At 40.2% G+C, this 25,911-nt stretch overlaps 1 protein-coding gene across 4 annotated transcripts in view; it reads left to right on the top strand.

The window, feature by feature from the left end:
* LSAMP (limbic system associated membrane protein) overlaps window positions 1–25,911 on the top strand; it is a 619,607-nt gene that overhangs the window by 573,438 nt on the left and 20,258 nt on the right. For 2 of the 4 annotated variants that reach the window (XM_029939356.1, XM_029939355.1), the window contains exons 4-7: window positions 4,161–4,295; window positions 13,973–14,093; window positions 14,554–14,702; window positions 21,594–21,629. In XM_029939356.1, the coding sequence (XP_029795216.1) occupies window positions 4,161–4,295; window positions 13,973–14,093; window positions 14,554–14,702; window positions 21,594–21,629 (441 nt within the window). Of the gene's footprint in view, window positions 1–4,160; window positions 4,296–13,972; window positions 14,094–14,553; window positions 14,703–21,593; window positions 21,630–23,955; window positions 24,066–25,911 lie in introns of those variants that run through there. The other 2 variants (XM_029939358.1, XM_029939357.1) reach the window with 2 other exon arrangements.

Raw genomic sequence — 25,911 nt, 5'->3', positions numbered from 1 at the left:
CTGGCGTTTTTCCTGGCTGATTTGCCTCTGATTTCGGGAACACAGGAGAGAACACTTTCCTCTTGGCATTAGCTCTAGGCCCTTCTTTCTGACTTACGAAGAAATATTAAAAGAACTAATATGTACAATTTGAGTAAACAGTGACTAAGAGGGGATATGCTAATTATGTGCAAGAGTTTGAAAGGTGCATACACTGAGGAGGACGAGAAGTTATTTAGCCTGGTAGCTGAATATTGCCAGGAGACACAAAAGCACATTAAGCAAAGGAAGATTTAAACTAAACACCAGATCCCAGAATAAATATAACACTCGGCGGCGACGTGAGCAAGCGTGTGGAAATAGGTTGAGATGTTTAAAATACCAAAATATTGAAATTTGCACTTCAAGTAAACATTTATACAAGGGCAGAAAGTAATGGATAGGAAAACCAGAGGAAGGCCCACATTGTAGCCAGAGGGCTTTATTCCAGCAGAGAACTTAACAACAGATTCAGTGTCACACTATGTCCCAAGAGCCTTCTTAATGTTGAGAGAGGAAAGGGGAAATGGGGACTGGACCCTTGGGTTGAGAGCAGTTAGTCAGAGTGAACTGAAGACGTGGAGAGGAAAGGTGCCCTGAGGGGCATAGACACACTAGGGCAAAGGGAGAGAAGGCAGAGAATCTGCGCGCATTTTAGAATTCTGACTCAAGGTTAACAACACGTACTCCACATTTTGAACAAAAAACTGCACTTGGTCATGGTGACTGTTTCCACCTGGGGCTCTGTTAGTACGGCCATACCTTCTTTGGAAACAATAACTGCACACAGCAAATACATCCTGAGGACATGGTCAGAGATGCCACATCCAGCTTTTCAACAGCAGAGGACTCAGCATACCCTTTCTTCTACAGTAAAAGAGGACTCTGTGAGGACCATCAGGAGTGGCTTGATACACCAGCTTCTCCTATAGAAATACTGAGCTACTTTTCAATGCATCATTCTCTTCAGCTATATGATTTATTGACTCTAGTTTCTCCTTGTGTTTCTTAATTCAGTTCAATTAACTCAACCAACTAATCTGAGCTAAATTCTGTGCAACAGAAAAGTTCTTATTTCCTCTCAGATCACTGTCAATTAGTAACAAGTGTTCAAGTGAAGTAGGACAGATAATGTGCTATGGGCCAGGTCTCCTGTGGGTGTAAGAAAAATAGACTAGCAAGAGGTGGCAGGCAGTATAAAAGTTTCAACCGAAGGATCCAAGGGGTCAAGGAAGAATGACAAGAAGCCTCCAGAGTGTTGTTTAATATTCTAAGTTCTTCTCAAGCTTGTTGATGAAGGAAGACCACCTCATTTCTCTCACCTGTATGTGGTTTGCACACGGAGACTCCCCACTGTAGTGAGGCATGTGTGCACCTGTGTGCTGGGCCATGAGGCAGCCATCAGAGCGGAAGAGACCTATCATGGGAGAAGCAAAATGATCACCCTGCCTTATGGTTGATGCACATAAGAGAACTCCCTTTCATCTTCAGGTGATATTGGGGGTAATTCTTCCTGGAGATATGGGATTGAAAAATCCATCCCATGAGGATCTGTTTTATTATCTACTTACCTGGAAAAACCAGATTATTAATACCTACATTGGCATGTAAGAACCCCAGATCCAAAACTCAATAAACACCACTTTATTTTCTCCGGTTGATCTTCATGTTTACTCTCATTGGTGCCCTCTTCCCAACCCTGTAGGGCCTTCATTTATATGGCTAAAAACCATCTTTACCCCTCTTGCAACAGGTTTATATCTTTCAGAAACTCAGAATGCAAAGTAGGGAATCACTACCCACCATTTGTAGGTATTTCACGGAAATCAAAAAGACTTCAGTGTTGTTAGCCATCTCTAAGAAGGCTGCACTTGTTCTCTCTTTCACTGATAGCTCAGTACCTATCCAGGAATGAGGTTGATGGGTGTGGGGGCAGGGCAGAGCAGAAATCCTACACCATTCAGATATCATTTTGAACCTTTCTTTCATTACAATCCCCCATGATTCTCAAAATCAGTAATGCTGTCTTACTGCCAATCCTCTACATTCCAGATTTTTTAAAGAGTTTACATCTATTTCGGCCTGCAGTTGTCAACATTACCATTTGTCTTCAGGGTATTTGTATTTAGCTATAAAATTTTAGCATCAATTAGCTGGCATGACTCTCAGTCCCTAGTTGTAAGTATGAAGGAATAATTTTTTTTTTCCTCCAAGCTGAAATTCTTAACCAGCCCATCCAATAGAGTGGACTATTACCCTTCCCAAGATTTCTGTTTTCTTTCCTGCCACATACTATTCCTGTGGCATGTGATGTCACATCTGACTGCTTGCCTGAATGTGGAGAAGCAGAAAGGTGAGAACACAGGGGAAAAAATCTTTTAGAGATAATATGCATCTATTTACTTAATAGACTAATTCTAAAAACTTTTCAGTAGAAACATGTGCTAGATAATGTGCAGGACCAGAACCAGATATTTCTATATAACCACTGTCTTTTGTTGTTGGGATTGCATAGTTTCCTCAATACTACAACTGACAGAAGTCTCGAAGCTTGGCTGACAGTTGTGTTATAGGATGTTATCAAAGAGGCCCTATGTTCTATTGGGAGTCTAGTTAACAGGTTTGGCTGACATATTCAGATGGTGAATTTGTCTCTGTGTTAGCTGTCTGTTATGTTGATTTGGCCATTAGGGAATTTCCAGAAAAGGAAAACAGCTTGTGGCATTTGAGCAAAGCTATTAATTGGTACCATTTAGTGTAGGATGACCGGGAGCAAGATTTCTTCAGAGGGGCAGGACCGTGTCCTTTAGCAGGCTCCCGGGCTGTTCCATCTTAACTCAACAGCAGTGGGATTTGTAACCTAGGGTGAGGAGGGCACCTTTTAGCTGGAGTTAAAGTCCATTGGCTTTTCTGGGCAACCTCTTTCCCTGTTCAATCCCCTTTCTTCCTCACATTCTTTTCCTCCTTTTCCCTTTCCTCCCCTCCCTTTCCTTGTCTCCCTACCCCACCCCTCTCCAGGAAGAAACTAACTTAATCAATTATACTCCACATAAGGGGAGTTAAACAAGGCTGCCTATCTTTTTTTTTTAATGTTTTATTTATTTTTGAGAGAGAGAGAGAGAGAGCATGCGCAGAGGAGGGTCAGAGAGAGAGGGAGACACAGAATCTGAAGACAGGCTCCAGGCTCTGAGCTAGCTGTCAGCCCAGAGCCCGATGCAGGGCTTGAACCCACCAACCGTGAGATCATGACCTGAGCCAAAGCCGGAGGCCTAACCGACTGAGACACCCAGGCGCCCCAAGGCTGCCTCTTTTGAAATTTTGTTACTAAATGGACATATCCAACTTTGTGGGACTTCCCAAAAAGGGTCTCCAAACCCCTAATCCTAACTGAGTAAGCCAATAATATAGAGCTCCCTACCACCCGTGCCGATGTGACAGTCTATCACACAGCACAGCATCAGCAGCACATTCTCATGGATTTGCTCCATAGTGTGAAAGACTCAGTAATGATGTAGAGTGACACTGAGCAAGCAAACCATAACTGCAAGACAGGGTTTTGAACATGACCTTTGTGATCAGAAGTACTCATAATCTGAGATAAAAGAGTGACAATTTCTCTAAAGGAAGCCACTCATCCTAATAACAAGAAGAGTGTTTTGCTGCATGGTGTAATTGATGATACCACTGCTTCAGTGGTAGCACCTCTGACTTAAAACCATGGGTACCTGCCCCCAATTCCCACTTGGTTCTGAGCCCTTAACCAATGACTGATGGGTGTAGACGCATTAACACTGCAGCTTCTTGACTCTTGGTCAGGACAACTTTAAGTGTGGCATGTGCTCTCCCCAGAGCTCCCTGAGGGGTTAAGGCAAGTTTATCTCCACCCTCTCTTGGCTTCTTTCTTGTCCAGGTCCCATTTTCCTACTTCCCTACTGGTTTTTCATGAGAACACTTCCTCCAGAATCACTTTCATGCGACTCTTTGTCTTGGTGTCTGTTTCTGTGGAATGTGACCTCAGACAAATACATTGTCAAATTATTAAAAAATCCATGTGTATTTACTGCTTCTAAAAAGAAAAAAAAAAGGTGTTCTGCTGCATATTTTAAACCTAAAAACCAATCATGCAAATCTCTGTTTTTCAGGGAGAGAATTCGAAGGGGAAGAAGAATATCTGGAGATCCTTGGCATCACCAGGGAGCAGTCAGGCAAATATGAGTGCAAAGCTGCCAATGAAGTCTCCTCGGCGGATGTCAAACAAGTCAAGGTCACTGTGAACTGTGAGTATGGCAAAAGCCAGCAGGTGCAGCATGCCCAGGGCCCACTCCACCACTAGCAAGCTCTAAAGATCCCATTAGCAATAGAACATTGCATTTCAAACAGATGCTCCTCTGGTCAGGGATGCACATTTATACATTGGACACATCCAAGGGCAGGACATGGCCTTTGAATTTGATAAATCAACTCTACCAACTCTAAATATAACCCATAATGCATTTAACAATACAGTCTGTCTTTTACTCAGACTACAGAATGAAGAAAACATGATCAGACAGCACTAGCATATCTGGCAATCACTACTTTGGTCTTTGTGGAGAACAAAGTCGTACACTTTGGAAAAAGAAACAATTCACATCTGCTTAAACTGGAATTTCTATCTTATTGCATTGTTTGTCTGAAGCCTTTGCTGTTTAACTAATTGGCCTTGAGAATAAATTCAAGTCACTGTGGTCAGATATCACCTGTCCCCTATGGCTACCAGGGATACCTGATAAATTAATTTGGTTATCTATTTGTCCCAAAGTATGGGCATTAGAAACGAAGATTTCACTAAGATGCATAGGTAATGGGCATACTTTGAACTTCTCAGATGAAAGGATCCTTAGATGTAGTTCAAAAGACAGGGGGCGGGGGCAGATCCATATGATGTGTGTCACCCAGCAAAGGAATAAAGAGAATTCGTTTATCCTGTTCAGTTAGGAGTGACTTTTCACATCACTCAAATTCAAGTTCCCACATCACACAATTGTAGCTAGTGACAGGGACAAAGGGATGTCCTAACACTTTGCCCCTCCTATGTATTTAGCGCGCGCACACACACACACACGCAGACACACCCATATGTACATATCCATGTATAACACACATACATGCACATGCAAGCACAAAGACGTACACAGACACATGCACAAACACAGTACCCCACATCTGAAGATATGCTTTAGACCATGACAAGTTACTTTCCATTATCGTAAGCCCTCCATGTAGTTACCTATATGACAGTGATTCTGTATTAAGTCCCTGTCGTGGTACACAGAATTGACTCCATCTTAGGGTTCGAGACACGGAAGCCCCACGAGGTAAAATTGCCTTTCCAGTGTGAAAGCAAGTGTAAGTAAAGGGATTCAGACTCTGGCCTATTTGATTCTAAAGCCCATGCTCCCAGGAGAGAGAGGAAGAGAAGGAGTTTTCAATTCTTAGTACCTATCATGTGGAGCACTGGACTAATGGGTTTACATTTGTCATTTAATTCACACAGTAAACTCATGAGAAAAACATCATTAGGTTGACTTTAAAACTTTGGAAAGTGAGGCATAAAAGAGGTGAGAAAACTTGCCTAAAGTGACCTGGTCCACGCTGGGGTACACCATTTCCCAATGTCCTGCTTTGACCTTGCAGCCTTCTGAGACAGAGAGTGAAATCTCCTTCACTCCATACCTAGAAGCATCCAATACATAGGACTCTGCCGTTGACACTTACGGCAATCACTTCCAAGAAGCAAGGGGTACATCTGACGAGCTCTGAAGTGCTTTTATCCTGTAGCTGTCTGCGATTTTTTTTTTGTAATAGAGTTTTGAAATGCCAGTATTACTATTCTTTTTCAGTGCTGGGTGTGTTTCAAAGACACATTAATGATCTCAATGTTATAAAATGCTTTAGGACCCTTTTTTCACATGAAAGGCAATTTCTCTGGGTGTTTATATAAGTTTATAATTAGGTTAGTTAGGTTCTTTTATGTACACACAGCCATGCTATCATCTTCCACCTCTTCTCTGACTTTTAGAGTTAAGATTTCATTTTCTCTTAATTGACCTTCATCTTAATTAGATTTCTGAAAGTCCAATCATGGAGTACATAGAAAATATTTATGCTTCCATTGTGTGAAACATCAAAGTGGTCTGCATTGCAGATGGTTCCCAAGATCAAAGCCAGTCGCCTGGGCCCTATTATTATTAGCGCAATTAGTCTGACATTGCTCCTTCTTGACTGTCCCCATAGTGTAACTTAGAGCAGAAGAAAATACTGATAATTTTCAAGAAAAGGCTTTTATGAAGATGTGAGCTTTTCCTAGTGATGAGTGAACCACAGCAGAATATAGGCAGAACCTCAAGATTCTGAAAATATACCTAATAAATTACATGGAGATTTATAATGAACTTAAACATCTTGAATGTCCAAACCGGCAGCACCTAGCACATGCCTGACCTTATAAAAATTGCTCAGTGAATGTTTACTGAATGAGTAGATAAAAAACTGATAGGTAAACTCTGCTTTCATAACATTTTTCCAAAGTTTGCAAATGATATCAGTCACATATTAGAAAATATATCCTAATATCAATTTCCTTTGTGATCACCTTTTTACCAACACTTCATAAGTTGTGTTTATATGACACTAAAACAACTAGCCATTGTACCTGGTGGACTATTCATACAATTTGTCCTTTTTAAATTGTATTGTATTGTATTGTAAATGTTGTGTGTACATAAAAGAACCTAACCTATTAAATAGATAAAGACTCCAAGATTAAATTACAGAATGAGGTCTGGCTAGCAGAACTTGTTCCTACTGAAAAAATCAGTGTTTACCTTTGTCAGTTGATCCAAGCCTACCTAGTATGAAAGTCTCCCATTATTTAATGGATTCTTCTTCCTTTTCAAAACACAGGGCTTGGAATTAGTTCAGGGGATCAGGATGGCTAAGATAAATACTGGCTGAACAGATTATTGTAATGAAACAGACCCTGAGTACCACAGCAAAAAAAAAAAAAAAAAATTCCCAATGTTGACAATTTTCTCCTATGAGCGTTTCATTGATTCATTTACTCAGTTGCCAACAGATATTTGTTGCAGTGCACTGAGATGCTAGAGCAGTAAACGAGATGTAGACACAACAGTTTCTCCTGTTTATCTCATGAGCTGGATTCTACCATCTCTCCTTTTCACTTCTGTTGGATAATCCTTCTCCACAGTTGGTTTATAGCATTGCATATAGCCATTTGACATACAAAATCTATTTTCTAAGTAGTAAGAGGTCCTGGAGTTTACAGAAACTGAATTATTGACCTGAAATCTCTTCAACTAAATAAGCTTATTACTAGTATAATAGATAGGACTTCTGGCTTCCTGAATCTTACAGTACAGCTGCTAATTTCTTCCAGATACCAGCCCTAGGGGCAAACTAGCCTTTCCTTGCAGATTATAGGTGTAATTCTTCCATTTCAGTTCTCACAGTGCATTAAAAGTAGCTACTTACGGGTTTACCTCATCTTAGTGCCCAGTATCCTGAGGATAACATCTTACACATAGTAAATGTTCAATAAATGCAGACTGTTAATGTTTATTTGGACTCTTCTTATACTGAACTCTTTTCCTATTTCTTCTCCAAAGCTGCCCCCAACTCTTAAGCCTTCCTTCCATCCCATTACCCAGCTAATATTCCTCCAATCAGGTTCACACTATCATGCTATAACTCCTTTTTCCTCTACTGATTTCTCTTTGAACTCAGCTTTGCCTCCACATTGGTGTCCAGAGCTAACCAACGCAGCACAGATGCTGGGGCACATGGATGCTCTCATTTCTAAAGCTCACCCTTACATCTGATAGCCATTTATTAGAGGAGGCAGAGGTTACTTAAAATAGAATCTACAGTTGGGACTGCAGACATCCATTGTCTCCAGATAATATATATGCATTTTAACTGAACTCTCCAGTGCTTTGATTCAAAAATCACCTGCTGATGAGACTTTAGGAAAATAACTGCTCCACATGGAGTGAGACTGGCTACTTTTTCTGGATATTCATAGATACAGCTCTCCATTCTCCATGCCAACCTTTACTTTATTCTTCTATTTGGGATAGTTTCAGTAAGCACGTGTCCTAATGTTTATGATGCTATTATGGGACCTTCAGAGGAAATATTCAGTAAGAATCCGGGCTACTGCAATCTTACACTATAATTTTGCAATGTGAACAAGAGTCATAATTTTCTGAATTCCTTCAGTGTACCAAGACTGTGTTAGAGATTTTGTATGATCCACTGTAATCATCACGTCGACAGTGGCTAACCAACGAGAGAGATGTATTGGGCCTGACCTGCTCCAGCAAGGAGGAATATTTACTTTATCACTGACATTGTTTAGTACATTTGGTTTAGTATTGCTGGGACATGGTGATTTAACAACAACAAAAAAGACAACTATTCTATTATTGTTTCTAAATTCTCTAGAGACAGTGCCCTTCTTATTGCCTACATTTTCTGCCCCTCCTCACTTGGTCCACCATCACACACCAACCCCGGAAGACCATTATCTCTCTGCAGAAAGGACAAAAACAGAGCTCAGAGAGGATAAGCATTCTTGGCCACAAAAATCAAAGAACTTGTGAATGGTAGTTAGATGCAGTTGGGATTCTAACCAAAATCTAACTCCAAAGCCCTCTTTACTTCCAAACCACCATGTGAATAATAGAAATAAGAATAATAAATGTAGAGCCCCTGGGTCGCTCAGTTGGTTAAGTAACTGGCTTCAGCTCTGGTCATGATCTCACAGAGCATGAGTTCGAGTCCCACATCAGGTAAGGTTTAGCCCCACTTTGGGTGAGCATGTACCCCACACTGAGTGAACATGAGCCCCACTTTGGGTGAGCCCCACTTCTCTCTCTCTCAGCCCCTCACTTACACCCTCTCTTTCAAAATAATAATAATAATAAATGTAATCACCTCAGATGTTAAATGTGCTCTCATATACATGATTTCATTTGATCTTTACATCAGACTTGTGAGATACATCGCAGGAGGCATCATCTACGTTCATAGCTATGGGGCTCCTGGAGATCAACACGTCATTCCTAGAATATGAAAACCTTAGTGGCACAGGCAGAAATTGAGCCCACAAACTCCTAATTTCTAATGCAAATTTATACCCACTAAGTACTGCATGTTCTGCCATTTTTGGTACCCTTTAATATTAAGCAGAAATGTAGAACAGTTACCTTTTAAGCTACCGTCATACTCCCTTAAGTGGTGCTTTTCCTTATTAGGAATTCATTTCTCTTTAAAGGAACTCATTCAAACAGAAGCCCAGAGAGGTCAAAGCATGGGCTTCAAAACATTGGTTCAAATCTAGACTCCTCCAAATTCTGGCTATGTGAATTCGGACAAGTTATTAACCCTTTGTAGATCTGTCTTCTCATTTATAAACTAGGGTTAATAATCCTTAACTCCACGAGTTATTACTGGATTAAAAAGGTCATCTAAAGCCTAGTAGAGTGCTAACACATGGTAAATGCCCACAAAATGAGATCTTTACTAAGAATTTTGTTCTTTTTATATTATTATTTCAAAAATTAGGAAAACTAAATAAACGATATTGTTTCCTAAGCCACTGTCATTGTTATCTTATTCATTCTAATCAAAAGGCTCTTGTTATTAGTTATGTGAAAGAAAGTCCTGGGGCACCTGGGTAGCTCAGTTAAGCGTCAGTTCTTGGTGTCGACTCAGGTCATGATCTCATCATTCATGAAATCAAGCCCCGCATCTGGCTCTGTGCTGACAACACAGAACCTGCTTAGGATTCTCCCTCTCCCTCTCTCTCTGCCCCTTTCTCACTTGCACATGTGCTCTCTCTTTCTCTCAAAAAAAATAAACAAGTGTAAAAAAGAAGAAGAAAGTCCTTATTAATATTTCCAGAACCCAGAATTTTTAAGTAATAAAACTGGAAGAGTCCTTTGAAAATGGTAGGTTACTACAAATTCACGTAGAGAATTGTAATGGACCTCTGTACAGCATTTTTATTAAGCCACATCTCTTATTATAATGATATTTTGAGCATGAACATCTATTATTTTAAGTACACTAGGCTTGCTGCAATGTGATTTATAATAATTTTTCTTAACCTCACTTATACAAAATTCATTACAAATGAATTTTGAAATGTTTATTCCAATAAGCCATGAGTGAACAGACCTGTACCATTGTGTCATCTGAGAAATATTAGGAACAATGAGTGCTTCATATTATCATTACTTGTGAAGTTTTATTGGTAGGAGAAATTTCCTAAATTTTCAAGAAAAGAAGCAAGTGTTTGGCCCTTGCAAATGACCAATGTCATCCTATCCTCAAATTAGTGCAGTTAAAAGTGTCAAACCCGAATTTGCTATCACTTTTCCCATGCTGGCATCTTTGAGGAGCTAATAAATAACTTGCTACTTAGTTATTCGGGTTCCAAACAAATTGAGAAATGAGTAAAGGAGATGTATGGAAGGTCCACTTGCCCTCATTGTTAAAGATCAAGATGGGAAAATGTCATACTTAGTACGGAAAATTTGTCTCCCCCGTCATGGCAGCAGCCCTGGAGTGGTGCAGGCCTGCTCACTTGAGAGTGGGACGGACAGAGTCCTAGTAAGATTTTATTGTGGAAAAGAAGAGGGAACCCTGTTCCCTGCCAGAAGCTCTTTCACAAAACTGTACAGTGGGGACCTGCCTCCCTGGTCCCACGGTGGAGGGTCTGGAAGTCATTTATTGTGGCATTATTACATTGAGGTGCCACAGCTCTGAGCCCACGGCTATCGAGGAGCTGGAAAGGGTAGAATTGAGCCCAGATTAGGCTGGTTTAGCAAAAAGGTAGTCATCATTATCAGTTTGTCACTCATAGCCATGTGGCTCCAGAAACTCACAGACACTGGTTCAAACTTATTTTACAAACTAAGAAATTAAACAAAGCAGTAGGATCACAAGCAAGATTCTCTCTCTGGCCAACATGCTGCAAACTGTGGAGGGAGTAACTGGCAGCTTAACAGCCTATTACAGTGAAGACGTGAGGATGGGAAACTAGCATCCATTCATGGCCATCTGTGTCTCTTCTGACATATCTGTTCTCAGTAGATGGCATCACGTAGATGCCCAAGCCAGAAATGTGGGTGTTACCTTTGACACTCCTCCTTTACATCTATTTTTCTCAAAAAAATTTTTTGAGAAGGGAAGAAGGGCCAAAGGAAGAGAGAATTTTAGACAGGCTGTATGTGAAGCGCAGAGCCTGATGTGGGGCTTGATCTCACAACCACGAGATCATGACCTGAGCTGAAATCAAGAGTCAGACACTTAACTGACTGAGCCATCGAGGCTCCCCTATTCTTATCAGTTCTGAGCCTCCATACTTTTCCATCTTGAAACTGCCCATTCTTGTCCAGCCCCTTTATCAAAAACCTAGTGCAGGCTATCTTGGGTTCCTTCAGTAATCTCTAAGTGGACCTTCCTGCCTCTGGTTCCAGCGTTATAGAGATAAGGTCATTGAAGCAATATAACTCTAGATAAAGTACTATCTTCTATAAAGAGGAAGGACAGGAGGGATAGACCCTGGATTTGAGCTCATGTCTATCAAACTCTAAATCTAAACTCTTAACCTCTATTCTATTCTTCATCTCTATACAAATACTTCCCCCTCCAATACAACTACCACCAATTATTCCGTTGTCTTTTTTAAATGTTTATTCATTAATTTTTGAGAGAGATAGACATAGAGACAGAGTGCGCGTAGGGGAGTGGCAGAGAGAGAGGGAGACATAGAATTCAAAGCAGGCTCCAGGCTACAAGCTGTCAGCACAGAGCCCAACGTGGGGCTCGAACCCCTAGACTGTGAGATCATGACCTGAGCCAAAGTCAGATGCTTAAACAACTGAGTCATCCAGGCGCCCCTCCATTATCTTTTGAACTAATGTGCTCTAGTGATCTATATAACCAAACATAGAATGGAAGAATTTTAAGTGGAATCCTGGTGATCATTTTAAGCTAACCCCTTCTTTTAAAAGGTGAGAAAGAAACTCAGACTGGTGCAGATACTTGTCCAGGTCACAGTTCTATTTAAGAGAAAGGTCAAAATCAGACCTCAGATTTCCTGTTTCTGACTGCTAATCCTGACTCCTAACCCATAGACCAGATAAATGAATTATACTTTTGAAAGTTAGTAAGTTAAGGGTTAAACAAGCTATGGGTAGGAAAATATACTGAGCTCATAATGATACCTACCAATTGTGAAGGATAGGCAGTTTTCACTAGAATTGTTTTTTTTTAAGCTGGAAAGGATACTATAGCTTGTTAAAATGTGGTTCCCTCATTTTATAATAAATGGTAATAAAACCAAGGCTCAGTGAGATAAATTATGTGATGGGAGGGCCACACAACCAAACTGAAATTAAATGCCAGGACCTCTAGTTTCCAATCCAAGGTTCTCTCCACTCATCAGCATGCTTTTTTGTGCGTATACAAAAATGAGCAGGTAAGGCTGAAACAAAACAGCCACCGCCGCCACCCACTCTGGCACACCCCTTTGCACATGGGCTGCAGGCGCTTGTCCAAATGTGCTGTAACGCCTCCTCCCTCTGGCAGTGATTTAAAGATGTCCAAGCTGATGTGAAAATGAACTGGGAGAGAAAACGACAGACTAACCTGATGCTTTTGTGCATCCTTTTTAACTAAAAAGATCAGAGTCTTCCACAGATAGGAAACTTGGCAAATAATTTTGAATATGAAGAGAAATTCAGAAATGAGTGAGCTGTACCAAGTGCTAAAGAGCAGTAATTTAAATGAATTTTGTGTTACTGGAGTTTTTGGGGTTTCTGTTTGTTTGTTTGTTTTGTTTTGTTTTGTTTTGTTTTGTTTGCTAATTTCCCTAAGTAAGCTTTTTTTACTCTACAGCCTCTAAACAGATTGTTTGGGTCTATTTTTGACTTGTGCGCACAGCCAGCCTCCGTCTTCCAGCAGATGACCACCTGACCGAAAACCCCTTTTCTCCTTGAAGGTGCATAACCTGCACAAACACAGCGTCATCAAGCCGGGAGTCTGAGCCCGCTCAGTCACGCGTCCCTGTAAACACTCCTTCCGCCCTCTGTAGGACTGTGTGAAAGAATCGTGGCAAACTAGGATAGCAGATGTGTTGATGAGTTCATCTCAAGCCTGCTGCAGGCTTCGCAGTCCCAGTTCTAAGCAGCTCCTATCAAAGCATACAACTGCCAAAAGCCCAGAAAACGGACATGCAGCTGGGTCGACTTCAAACTGCACGCTCACACACAAAAGCACAATTTACTTGGGTCATGGGAATAAGGGAACCCTTAGGAGAGAAAAAAGGGCAATCATCTAACACTAGTTTCTTCATTTGTTTGTCTTTCTGAATTTCTGCAACAAGTATCAGGCTAAGCTTGGGTTGGGAGAATTTAAGCCCACTCTTACTTTCACCAGACTTCTTACAATCTCAAATTGTGGCAATAATGATGATGAAAAAGAAAAAAATGCTCAAATTATACATTTACAATCCCAAGTCCTTTAGTATCACCACTTAATTTATGAAAAGAAAAAACGATGTAAATATTATAATCTATGGTTGAAATAATTGATGGTCTATTGGAGTAGGGAGAAAAAAATCCTATTCCATTGCCATAAAACCCTGGTAAGTGTCCCATTTAGGAAAAGCAAGTCCACAGTTTCATTAATCATCTCTTATTTTTATTTAGTTTTCTAGAGATCAGTCCCATTCAGCTGATCACAAAAGTCAGGTAAATGAGGCTTTTAAGACTTCCTTTCACATGGCTCTCGGATCGGATTGTCCTTTCTGATTCCTTTCTGCATGGAAACTCCACAGCACCCTCTGACTTTCATGTAAGCCGAGTACCTGTCTTTTCTCCAGATCCTCCCACCATCACAGAATCCAAGAGCAATGAAGCCACCACAGGACGGAAAGCTTCACTCAAATGTGAGGCCTCCGCAGTGCCTGCACCTGACTTTGAGTGGTACCGGGATGACACCAGGTATGTGCCGATCGTGCCCTCGTTGCTCCACTAGGTGGTCCTAGGGACAGAACCTAGCCCCGCTGTAGTTATGTGGGTCTATACTATTAGACTTTTTATTTTCTAAATCTCTTTGTCAAGTGCTTGGGGGCCTGTAATTCTTAATCTGAAGCCCCATAGTGTTCAAATTACATGCAAAGAGTGAAGTAGGTGGCTTAATGGGTTGTCTCCACCCGTATGTCCTTCTTGCCTGGAGCAGAAGCCAAAGCTCAGTGAAAGTCATCCATTCTTGAGCCTTTTCTGTCAATGGACATCAGTTCTGATTATATGGGGTGGCACAATTAAAAGGAGGAATTGAGCAGGGAGCAGCAAGCTGTTACGACATTTCTCTCCATGTCCTCCAACGTCCTGATGAAAGAGGGATTGCTACACCAGGTCTTCATCAGCCTTTCTTTTTACTTTTCTGTTTTTGAACTCTTAGGATAAACAGTGCTAATGGCCTTGAGATTAAGAGCACGGAGGGCCAGTCCTCCCTGACGGTGACCAACGTCACTGAGGAACACTATGGCAACTATACCTGCGTGGCTGCCAACAATCTGGGGGTCACCAATGCCAGCCTAGTTCTTTTCAGTAAGTATGCCAAAACAGGGCCTGCCTCGGGAGAATCCAGTCAAACGAGTGCTCCTGTGGAAAGCTTGAAAAGCATTCCCTTACCTTGTCTTTGACCTTACCTAGTAAAGGTAAGCATACACAAAAATAAGAATGCAGTCACTGAAGCAAAAACACAGGCATTCAATCCCTATACATAAGGCAAGATTTACAAATCAAAAAATGTTTCTATTTCCCAGCTTATTTTTGATAACCACCTTGTGGTTTTTTGTTGCTGCTGGTTTGGTGGGCTTTTTGTTTGTTTTGTTTTTTGTTTTGGTTTTGGTTTTGGTTTTGGTTTTTCTTGGTTGATTTAAGTGTAAGAATACTCAGAGAACAGAAGTCTCTTTGGTGATGATCTCTTTAAGGAACAGAGGTGATGTAAGATCCTGGGAAATAGATGGTACTTAGAAAATGGCACTGGTGAGAGTGATTGAAGAAGGAATATTCCGTGAGGATGGATAAGGTGCTGGGGGAAGGGAGAGGCCGAGAGAAGAAAGTGTGTTTTTCACAACACAAGAGAAAGATGGAATGAATGATTAAAACATCATATAAAGGAAAAATGGTTGCAGAAAGGTTTCCATATGGCAGCAGGGAACGTTACTTGTCTGACATATTTTTGGAAGAGAGAAAATAGTAGGAGAGAGGGGCATCCACAGACCAGAGAAGGTCCTCAGGCCAACTGGAGAGGACTCGGTTGTTTGAGCTTCCTGGTGTTACTAGGAGAGAGCACCTCAGAGCCTTGCCCTTCAGCAACTGCTAACCTTCAGGTATCTGATCCTCTGCCTTGCTGGCTGTAGCACAGACACAAATGCCCTGAGAAACTGGTGAAATTAGAAGAGAATATATTTGCATCAGAGAAATGTTTATAAGGATAAGTAAAACAAATGCAAGAGTTAGTTAGCACATGCTGGGCCAGAGAGTTTATTTGGACTAAAAGAGAAAGTGCAAAAACTTTACTATTACGGTTTTGGAATAACAAGCCACTAGGAATTTTTGTTCTGCACAGATTCAACTGGAAAACCTAGAAATACTATGAATAGGAGAGATGTCTCCATCTTTCTTTATCTGATTTAGATGAGCCTTCAACAAAAAATATATATATTTTTAGGAAAAAAATCAATTTAAGTGAGAGTTCTCTTGAGATGCAGCATTAAAACTGCTCAAGATCCAACTCTTATAAAAAAAAACCCACAAACTATTCTAAATTTGGCCTTCAATTTCTCACCCATAACTGCCATTGACTTCAGTCTATAACAGTTTGATGGGATACAGCTATACAAATGCTTAAAGTTTAAAATTCATATGAATTTTAATATGACGTTTAAAATTCATATCGCTGTTTACTTGTCTCCAAAGACCAAACATCAGTGTTCTTTACTTCGACTAGAGGCACCAATATCTCAAAACACTTGAGAAGATAATTATTAAGAAATGTAGTTACCTGTTTCACTCTTGACATGAGGGATTCCATAAGGGTGGGGGGGGGATGTTGGGCAAACAGCCTCACACTGAATTTGAGATTCTGACATATCTCAGGTAACCTGGGTAAGTAGAATAACATACACATAATAAGAAGTTTTATAGGGGTTTGAAAAGAGAAAGTGGGACAACTGGATTAAAGTAAGCAACTATAATTTGCATTAAAGTCTCTTTTCATTGTATCCCACCCAGAGGACGGAATATGCTAATGATATATTTCAAATGATAAATAAAATGACACCTACAGACTTAGAGAGAGGAGGGTAAAGAAGGCTGGAAGGGGAGAATACTCAAGGAGGAGAGCACCCACGGGCTAGGTCAGAGATAACGGAGATACTGCTTGTCTGCTGGTGCCCATGGTCACCTCAAGCCCTCGCACACCATTGCCCTGTGCATCAAAGTCCCTTTAAAGGATTCATCCCAGTAAAATTAAGAAATGCCAAGACAAGAATCTTACAGAATTTCTGTTTGCAAGTTGAGAATTGCGAATTGTGCACATGTATCCTAACCATAGTGTCCCGATGACTTAACAGAAGACACTGTCAATCACATGTTTGAGAAGTGCACAGCGCAGTGATGCTGGAGGCACTACTTCCCTGCTACCGCCCCCCACAGAACCACCCTCCCAGGCGCTCGCTCTTCGGTTAGCAGCATGTGCCTCAGCATTGTTTGGAACTGATCTCCCACCCAATGGGAGAGTTAGGAGGCATAATGCTAAAAATTAGTGAAACTACTCCCCTTTCTTAGACCCAAGGCCTAAATGTGGACATTTGATTTTTTTAAAGTTTATTTTATTTATTAGAGAGAGAGAGGGAGAGAAAGCTCGAGTAGGAGAGGCTGAGGGACAGAGACAGAATCTGAAGCAGGCTCCAGGCTCTGAGCTGTCAGCACAGAGCCCCAAAGAGCCCGAGGCAGGGCTCAAACTCATGAGCCATGAGATCATGACCTGAGCTGAAGTTGGTCACTTTACCGACTGAGCCACCCCGGGGCCCCTAAGTGTGCACATTTTAAAGGAGAAGCTGTGCTCCTTAAATAACGGAAAGAGCACTTTCACCTCTGCCACACCACCATGACCATTTAGGTCTGGAGGTGCATTGCTACATCCTTCATGCCTAGGGAATGCAGCTGGATGGCAGCCTATTTCACACAGGCAAGGGGGGTGGGTGGGGAGGAGGTAGGGAAAGGGGAGAAAGAGTACCTATGTGAACAGATTGCTCATTACTTAGACTCAAAGTAGATGGGTTTAATGTGTAGAAGGAAGATGCTGTTGGCAGAGGCACTTTTGCACACAGAACGGGGTCAGGAGGGGAGCAATGTTCGGGAGGGTGGCTGCCGCAGCCCAGATAGAGAGCACACTGTGTGGGCAGCGGGGTGCTGTGCTGACCAGCCAGTCCAGAGCAGATGAGGCAGCTGGTGAGCTACCGCCGGCCAGAAAGAGGCAGCCCTGTAGGATCGAGAGCCAGAGCTCCTGAAGAGTTCGCGATGATCCATCTTCACTGGTGCATCAGCACATTTTCAGTGCCCACCACAGTGACACGTGCTTACTCTTTGCTCGGTGTCAATTTGCGGTCACTGACCCATCTTGTCCCCCACCACATACATTCATATACTTCTCCACTCTCTATTCAAATATTGATCTCAACGGGGGTCAAAATAATTGAGTGAAAGTACAAGAATACATTGTGTTCGTAGTAATTTTTTCCCAAGCCAGTGGAAGCATTCCTTTCTCATTTGTCTTGTACTTCACACATTCTAGCATTGTTTGTCAAGGATCTGTACCACCTCAGTCTATATTATATCCAACTTTAGATATTTTTCTGCATCCTGGGCAAAGTATTACATTGTGTAATTTTTTCTGAATGCTGTCATCCAACGAGACAGTGTATACAAAGATTCCTTAGTGCTTGTCAGCTCTGAGGATTTGCAGCACACGGACAAAGACTTTGGCTTCTGTTGATACCAAAGAAGGTCCATTGTCAGCATATGTAACATACCAGATTCTGCATTTCCACACTGATGACTACAACACACCCACAAGGGAAACCTATCTTGTTTCAGTGTTTACATTGAGTTACTTTTAAAGCAATGGATGGGGAGGGAGGATGAGGTCATGATTTTAATGTCATCACTTCTGATGAAGTGAGTGCTTACAGGGTACTGAACATGTGCTAAACACTAAACATACATGATTTCGTTTAACTGTTGAATCCAGGCTGTAGCTCAGTGTGTTACCTAGATTTGTGTATGTGGAGAAAATGTTAGGAAAAGTATCTTTTGTAAGTAGTCTGCAAGTGAGGAGACACCTAATTTCTTTCTCCTTTTTTCATTTAATGGAGTCTTTCCACAACTAAATATTGTCATATCCCTTCGCACCTGTGAACACTGGGTCTGCCACCTCTCATTTCCACTTCTATGGACCCCCACGGCATGGGTCCACTAGATTAGTTAGATGATTGGTTAGTCTTTGGCACAGTAAGATTCCTAATATTCCAGGCTAATGGTCAGCTTCTGACCCTAGGAAGGGAATATTCCCACATGTTAAAGAATACTTCTACTGATCGATTACCTTCTACTTTAGAGAAATGTGTGGATTAGTAAGGTATTTTGAAGCTATTAAGTACAAAAATAATTTTAAATGCAAAGAAATCTACGCTGAGACATACCACATCAGTGTGTAGGAGGTTTTCAAATTCTTTTTAATTTTAAAAGATAATTAACTTGTAAACCTATACTTGATTAAATTTCAAGTATTATGTAAGCGACCCAGAACTAGGGAGAGCCCGTAAAATAAGGGCCTCCCCCGCTTGCTTAGAAACCATTTTAAGTCGTTATCTTGGGGGCCTGGGGTTTAAATATACACCACTTGATGATGTTAGTTAAGACTTGGCAAAGCCTCTTCACCAGCTACTTCTGGACGCCACATAATAAAACAGTGTGAGCAGCTCTTTGAACACCACTCTCATGTAGTTTGAAAGACTGGCTGCAAACTCTAAAAGGGATCTCTGTGGCTACTGCAGGAAATAGATGGGCACTGGGACTACATTTAGTTTCAAGGATAGGCATGGAATGTGCTGACGCTCAGAAAGTTTACCAAACATCTGGAATATCCATTAGAAAAGAAAAGAAAATCGTGTCTGGATTAATAAATTACCTCTATATGTATACCTTAAAATCAACTCTAGCCTTGGCCATTTAAGTGCTTTTATTTCAGAGGTTTTTCTGGCGAAGTGTTAATGCCCCATCTAACAGTTTCTCATTGGTGTCCCAGCAGAATCACCCAGTGACACACACACACACACACACACACACACACACACACACACGCGCGTACATGCACACACACACATTTGGCAGATAAGAAACCAAAGATCAGAATCAAGGGACTTAGTAAGAGCTGCAGACTATAGTTCTGAGGTCAATCTAAGGGCTCTGTTCTTCAAACTTCCAATCAGTTCCTAGCGTTGCTGACCTCCTCCAAATACTAGCAATCAAAAGACAAAGCACATGGCACCAAAGTTTCTCTCTTCCCCTACTTTTGCATATCAAAAGTTGAAAAATGTCTTCTTCATTTTAAGTGGTATCACTTCACTTTGCACTCCTAAAAGAGCCCACAAACCATGGCATAAATTATAAAGTGCAGCGGAGTGATGGGGAGGAAGAAGGATAAAAAGCTGGGACCGGGGAAGCGACTAAGAAATAAGTCGGTAGGGTGGAATCCGAGAATGAAACTAGCTAATGGAGCGTGTTAGGGCTAAGATGATGATAACAGGGTGGAGGTAAGATGATAATAACAAGCTGGGAACCGACTGAAAAGGCACTATGCGGAGGGTGGGTGAGACGATTTCAGCAATACGAATGGTGTTGTGGAAGTGAGGGCAGAGTGCATTTACCCAGCTGTGAACAGTGTGATGAGAAAATATTAAGCTGAGTCATTGAAACAGTCTGCATAATAATAGTAATAATAAAAACGTACAGTAGATAGAGCATAGTATGGGACAGTAGTTTCCAACTGCTACATAAATGCTGAAAGCAGTTTAGCTCTTTAATTTCAAAGCTGAAAACTTAATACCAAATAACTAGTGGAGGTTTAAACCATTTTTCTACTTGACACGTGTGTAACTAAGACACAGTTGTTTGCTCCACTATTATTGACCTGTTCTATCTTAATGCACTTAGCAAACTTAGGCATTTAAGTTACAACTTTCAGGCATGCTAGAGAAAGGCTCACTCTGCAAGGAGTCAGGGTTTTCTTGGCATCCAGATGTATCAAATATCCAAATTCCAGGCAAAATCTACTCTTTCTAGACATATGGTACAAGATGGCAGGCAGATCAAATCTGGATATGCACATATGGTTTTCACTTTATGGTTTTGGTTTCTGTATATTTCAATTTATCATTAGTCTTTATTTAAACAAATAGGTAGGAAGAAGGTAAAATATGTACTAATTATATTGCACTATAGGGTTTAGGGGCAGTAGTAAATGCATCCTAGCCCTAATACACCATTCTACCTTTCTGAAAGAGCCTCAGAGGAAGATTTAGAGATAAACTTAGGGTTTTGATAAGATAAATAGAGGACATCTTCAGGCCTGAGCTTTGTCAGCACATTCAATTTATCATCAGTAGCTTGGGGATGGGACTGTGAGGGCACATAAGCGCAATCCAACATGTTCAAAAGAACACTTTTCTTACTCCACAGGATGTATCATCAAGTAAATTTGATTGGTTGATCAAATTTCAGGTAGGATTGTATTATCACAAGAGGGTGGTATTGAAGAAAAGACAGAAGGAAATAATATCATGCCAATTTACTTATTCCCTTGGTATTACTCTTGCACTGGTATTAGGAGTGTGGAAATAAAAACCTGAGGGGAAAGTTGAATTAGTATTTCCCAAAATAAATTTTCCACATACTTGACAAAGCCAATGTGAGCTGTAGGGCTTAGGGAGAGGAAAGGAGTCCTTAACTAGCATGGGTCCATCTCTCATGAGTTAAGGAGACCAGAACCAGGACAAAGATGCATGACCAAATGTGATCACTATTAATTTAAATATCTTCCACCCAGCCCTCCAAAAAAATTGTAATTTTGTTAGTGAGGCTTTTTCAATGTAGGGTAGGATCCTATTTGTAGGATTTACCACAATAAGATGTTGTTTCCTACTCTAGCTAATTTTTCTAAAGCTTTGGATTTAAAATTTTACTAATAGCTTTCTGATAGTTTAGTGTTGTCAGGAAGAAAAGACAAATGCTTTATGGGAGATACAGTCCTATAGGCATGGAAATTCATCTGTTCTGTAATTATCTGAATAGCTAAACATGGGTTAAGATAAAATATATAGATAGATCTATATAAACTCTCCATGATGCTTACTATTTCTTCCCCTTTAGAGCGTGTTTCACCCACAATCCCCCATCCCATTCAAGGTCAGTATGATTTTTATGACTATAGTTCTGTTGCTGGGTCATTCTCCAACATCTATAATATGCAAAACACACAAAGGAGGGATATATTTGCACAAAATTCACATACAATAAAAATCTTTTTTTCTTTAAACTTTCAAAAGAAAGTCAATCAATTGTCCCCACACCAATTGATAGACATGTAACAGATTTGTCATCTGACTTAAGTAGATGAGTAGCAAGGGAGATGATGCTAAACTCAGAAAGCAATTCTCTCTTCAATTAATATAAATTAGAGGTAACAGTGAACTCAATTATTTGGAATACAGCCAGTTAAATTCTGTAACTCATAAAAATATGAATCCTCTAACTGACCACCCACTTATTTGGAGACTTATACATCTGAATCTCAAGTCATTGGTATTACTTGTAAAAATGAATTTATCTACTACTGCCAAAATTTGAACTCAACCAGATTACAAGGACATTAACTTTTCTTAAAATTGTGGCCAGTGCGGGGGCTTTTTCTTTTAAACATAACTATTTTAGAAAGTACAAATGAAAAAATAAGGTCGTCATTCTGTATTCCTTTTCATAAAACTTTCTCCACACCCAAATTAAAATTTGCCTCCTACATCACATTTAGATTCAACTTGCAGCCCCAGCCTTCTAGCTTAAGGCTATTTAAAGGCAAATTGGCAAATAAAATTAAAACAATACAAAAAAATATGAAATGAAACCAACCTACCATTGAAATTAAATTCCAGAAAAGTGATTTGCAAATAACACTCAAAGACCTGAGAAAAAATGGAAAGTAGGCCATGCGGGGCCTACTGTGGAAAAAATAAATCCAATTAAACAAGATTATTGTATACACTATAAAAGAAATGTGCTCAGAATTAAAGGTAGAAAACTGCTGTTTTATACATTTGAAGACAGATCATGTTTCATTAACACTCATCCAAACTAAAAATTAGACCAAAATTGGGTGAGGATATTCAGAGTGTCAATAATGTGATGTTTTGCATATGTATGTATTCACATATATGCAAACTTATTTTAATTATATTTGCAATGAGGATTGCAGGGTTTCAAGGATCAACTAGACAGCTTAATAACAAAGTTATTCTTAAGTTTTAAGAAGGGTCCAAACAATTTATAGAAGAACTATGTTGAATAAAATCCTTCCTTAAAACATTAATGAAATCTGTTTCTTGTCCCAGCTACTAAAAATAAGACTTAAAATGTGCCTGTTTTTTAGACTTGACATGAAAGTTAGTGTTCATGGAAAATATCCCATTTTGAATTCCCGACATGCCACAATTATTTTAAGCCATTTATCTTTGACTGTTGCTGCAAAGATTGACACCATTTTATCATGTTGACATCTTGCAAATATCTTGATGTGACAAACACATACACACGCATTTGTCCCAAGATAATATTTTCAAAGAGGTCATGCTCCATCCAAGATGAGCTTTGTACACTGTCACTAAGCCTCTAAGGTATTCTCTGTGGGAGCAGTTCTGCAACCACAAACTCAAATATTTTATCTGATCATGCTTTATGATATATATAACATAGAACAAAATGAAGTCAGACACGATTCACAAAGGACAGCTGTTGGATTTTGAAAAACAGTTCTGACCAGGAATGAAACATGTTGAACTTGGTATTTTCCCACAAACTGAATTATTGATTGGAGAATGACCCTAGTTTGACTTTCCCTTGTAGATAGACTGTAGATAGCTTCTTTAGATACAATAGTTCTAGAGAATATAGTTTATTTTACTAATACTTTGGGCTTCTGCTGGTAAAAATTGAAAAGCTGTTCATTGAGACGGGATAGCTGATGTGTGAGGTTGGTATGGGAAGATAATGCCCCTTTCAGTGCCCTGTTTCTTACGAAGGCGTTAACTTGTAGAAATCGGTCCCTTTTCTCCTCTTCTGCCCATGGCAACCCACGTGAAATGCAGTTTCCCGTGGGAAAAAATATTAATGTATCAGATCCTTAATTCTTTTTTTATAGTGCCACTTAAATACCACAACATCTATGAAAAGCCTGCATACCTCACGTTGGTTGTATCTGTAATACAAAGTACCTTTGCTTAATTAAATACTATATATTGTCATCATCTAGGCACAATCCTACATTTCAACTCTAATTTGTTAATGTATCTATAAGCAGTTGGTTGATGCAAATGGCCGGAAGGATTGAGAACCTATCAATGTCTTTCAGGGGTTTTGAAAATATGAGAAAGTTCCAAAGGTCCTTTTCTGGCTACCCATCACAAAAAAAGAGAACTTTCTCTCTTATTTTCCAATAACAGAAATACGTATTTAATTTTAGCTGCCTAGCTGTTAATGTCTTTCATTGGAGGGTCTCCCCACCCCCACTCTACATGGCTCATCAAGCTGACGGGATAAACATCAGAGTCGCAGCAGGAATGCAGTCCTAAACCCCTTCAAGCTGTGATTAAACAAAAACAAGGCTCAATAAATCAAATGTATTTCTCTTGGGTTTCCTTCATCATATTGCTTGATTTTCTGCAGTGATAATAATAATACTGGAATTATACCAAAGGATAATTTGTATTGTCTGTGACCAATCAGAAATTTTCAAATGTCCTTTCCTATTCTGCCACAAACAAAACACAACAAAACAAAAATCAGTGTGCTTCCCTGCTTCTTAATTTAAAAGACATATATAAATAAATAAGTGTTCCACCCTTGATCTGTTTCTGATAGGTGTTTTTTCCCATTAATTTTAATTTAGGTTTATTTATTCTGAAATGAGTCCTGAATTGCATATATTTGCATAACTACCTCTGACTATATCGCTGCAGAAAATTCACTGAATTGTAAAATGAGGGAAAAGTGGGCTCTAGATGTCTGAGGGAACTCTTCTCACTTTGTTAGGCTCAGATCGTTTCCTGCGGCTTCTGAATCCTGGGAAATGATAATATGGCTCGTCTCCGCCCCATAAGCTTACTTGTGCATAACCTCTCAGGACTGAGGTGCACCTAGAGACACCCTCACAATTAGAAAGACTGAAGGTTCGAAATAAAGTGACAAAACCCAAAGTTAAAGTGAAGTACAAGAAGAAAAAGGACAAGGACAAACTACCATGGTTTTATTTTTACCGCCCTCAAGGGAGGAGTCCCTTGAGGACGGACTCTCTGGGCTCCATCAGCCCATGCTTCTTCCATCGCCGGTACTTTAAAAAAAAAGTAATAACCCTGGAATGTGTCTCACTTGCTTGCCTCCCATCTGATTATTTATCCCAAGTGAACAGCCTTTCCATTCACTAACCCCGTGTGGCGAGTGGGTTTGGGAAATGTCAAGATTATCTTCCAGGTTCAGGTTTCGCACTGGGTTTGTTCACAGCTGCTTGCCATTCAGTTCCTGTTTTTCCATTGATAAAACACATTGCACATGGCTGGGTTTGCATGATTAATACAGCTGTCTAAAGCTTTCTCAGAAAACAAAACAAAACCTCCAAAATTAAAGTTTTAAGAAAAACGAAAATCCAACCCACAAACAAACCAGGCTTGCAGAAATCTGAAGTCCACCTGGCATGTTTTCTCCGCAGGGGGGCTGGTGCTGTTCTGGGCAGGCCTGGCATCAGAACAGCCAGATTCCTTCTCCGGCAGGAGGAGGTGATATACCTGCCCTGACCTGGCACTCCCAGAAATGGGTTCTCAAGATCAGACTCCCTGGGCTGGAAGGAAAACTGGGAGAAAATTCCTAAAGCCACACCATGCTGTAAAGATAACTGGAGAACCCCTATCGCTTCCTGTGTTATCCCAGATGACAATGGAAATGTCTCCTTTTAGCTCCTCATTATAATAGCAGTTTCATCTCTAGTAATTAATAATAATAACAACTAACATAGAAAGTAGACTTCTCATGCACCGATAGAGTTCTGAGGGCTATGGCATGTATTAACTCAATTAATCCCCACAATCCTAAGAAACTAACATGCACCATTTCCCATACTTCTTAATCGTCAAAGTACACACAAATTCCAGTCTATGCCTCACGGCATCCAGGCACATATATAAATCTATAGTACATTAGAAATAACCCTTCTGTATGTATTTGTGTTCATTAGATGTCTATCTGTCTAATGAATTTTAAACACTCATCTAGTTTATTTTATGTATTATAATGCTTATAATACATAACACTGTTACCTTAATATCCATACACTTTTACAAAGTCCATTTCCAGATATACTCAACACAGAGATGTCTGCCCAGCTCACACAGAGATTTATATGAAAGCATTCATCTTTAAAAAACAT

The sequence above is a fragment of the Suricata suricatta genome, chromosome 5, assembly GCF_006229205.1.
Source record: "Suricata suricatta isolate VVHF042 chromosome 5, meerkat_22Aug2017_6uvM2_HiC, whole genome shotgun sequence".
Lineage (NCBI taxonomy): Eukaryota > Metazoa > Chordata > Mammalia > Carnivora > Herpestidae > Suricata > Suricata suricatta.
The sequence above is the reverse complement of the archived record's forward strand: the minus strand, read 5'-3'. Positions and strand labels throughout refer to the sequence as shown.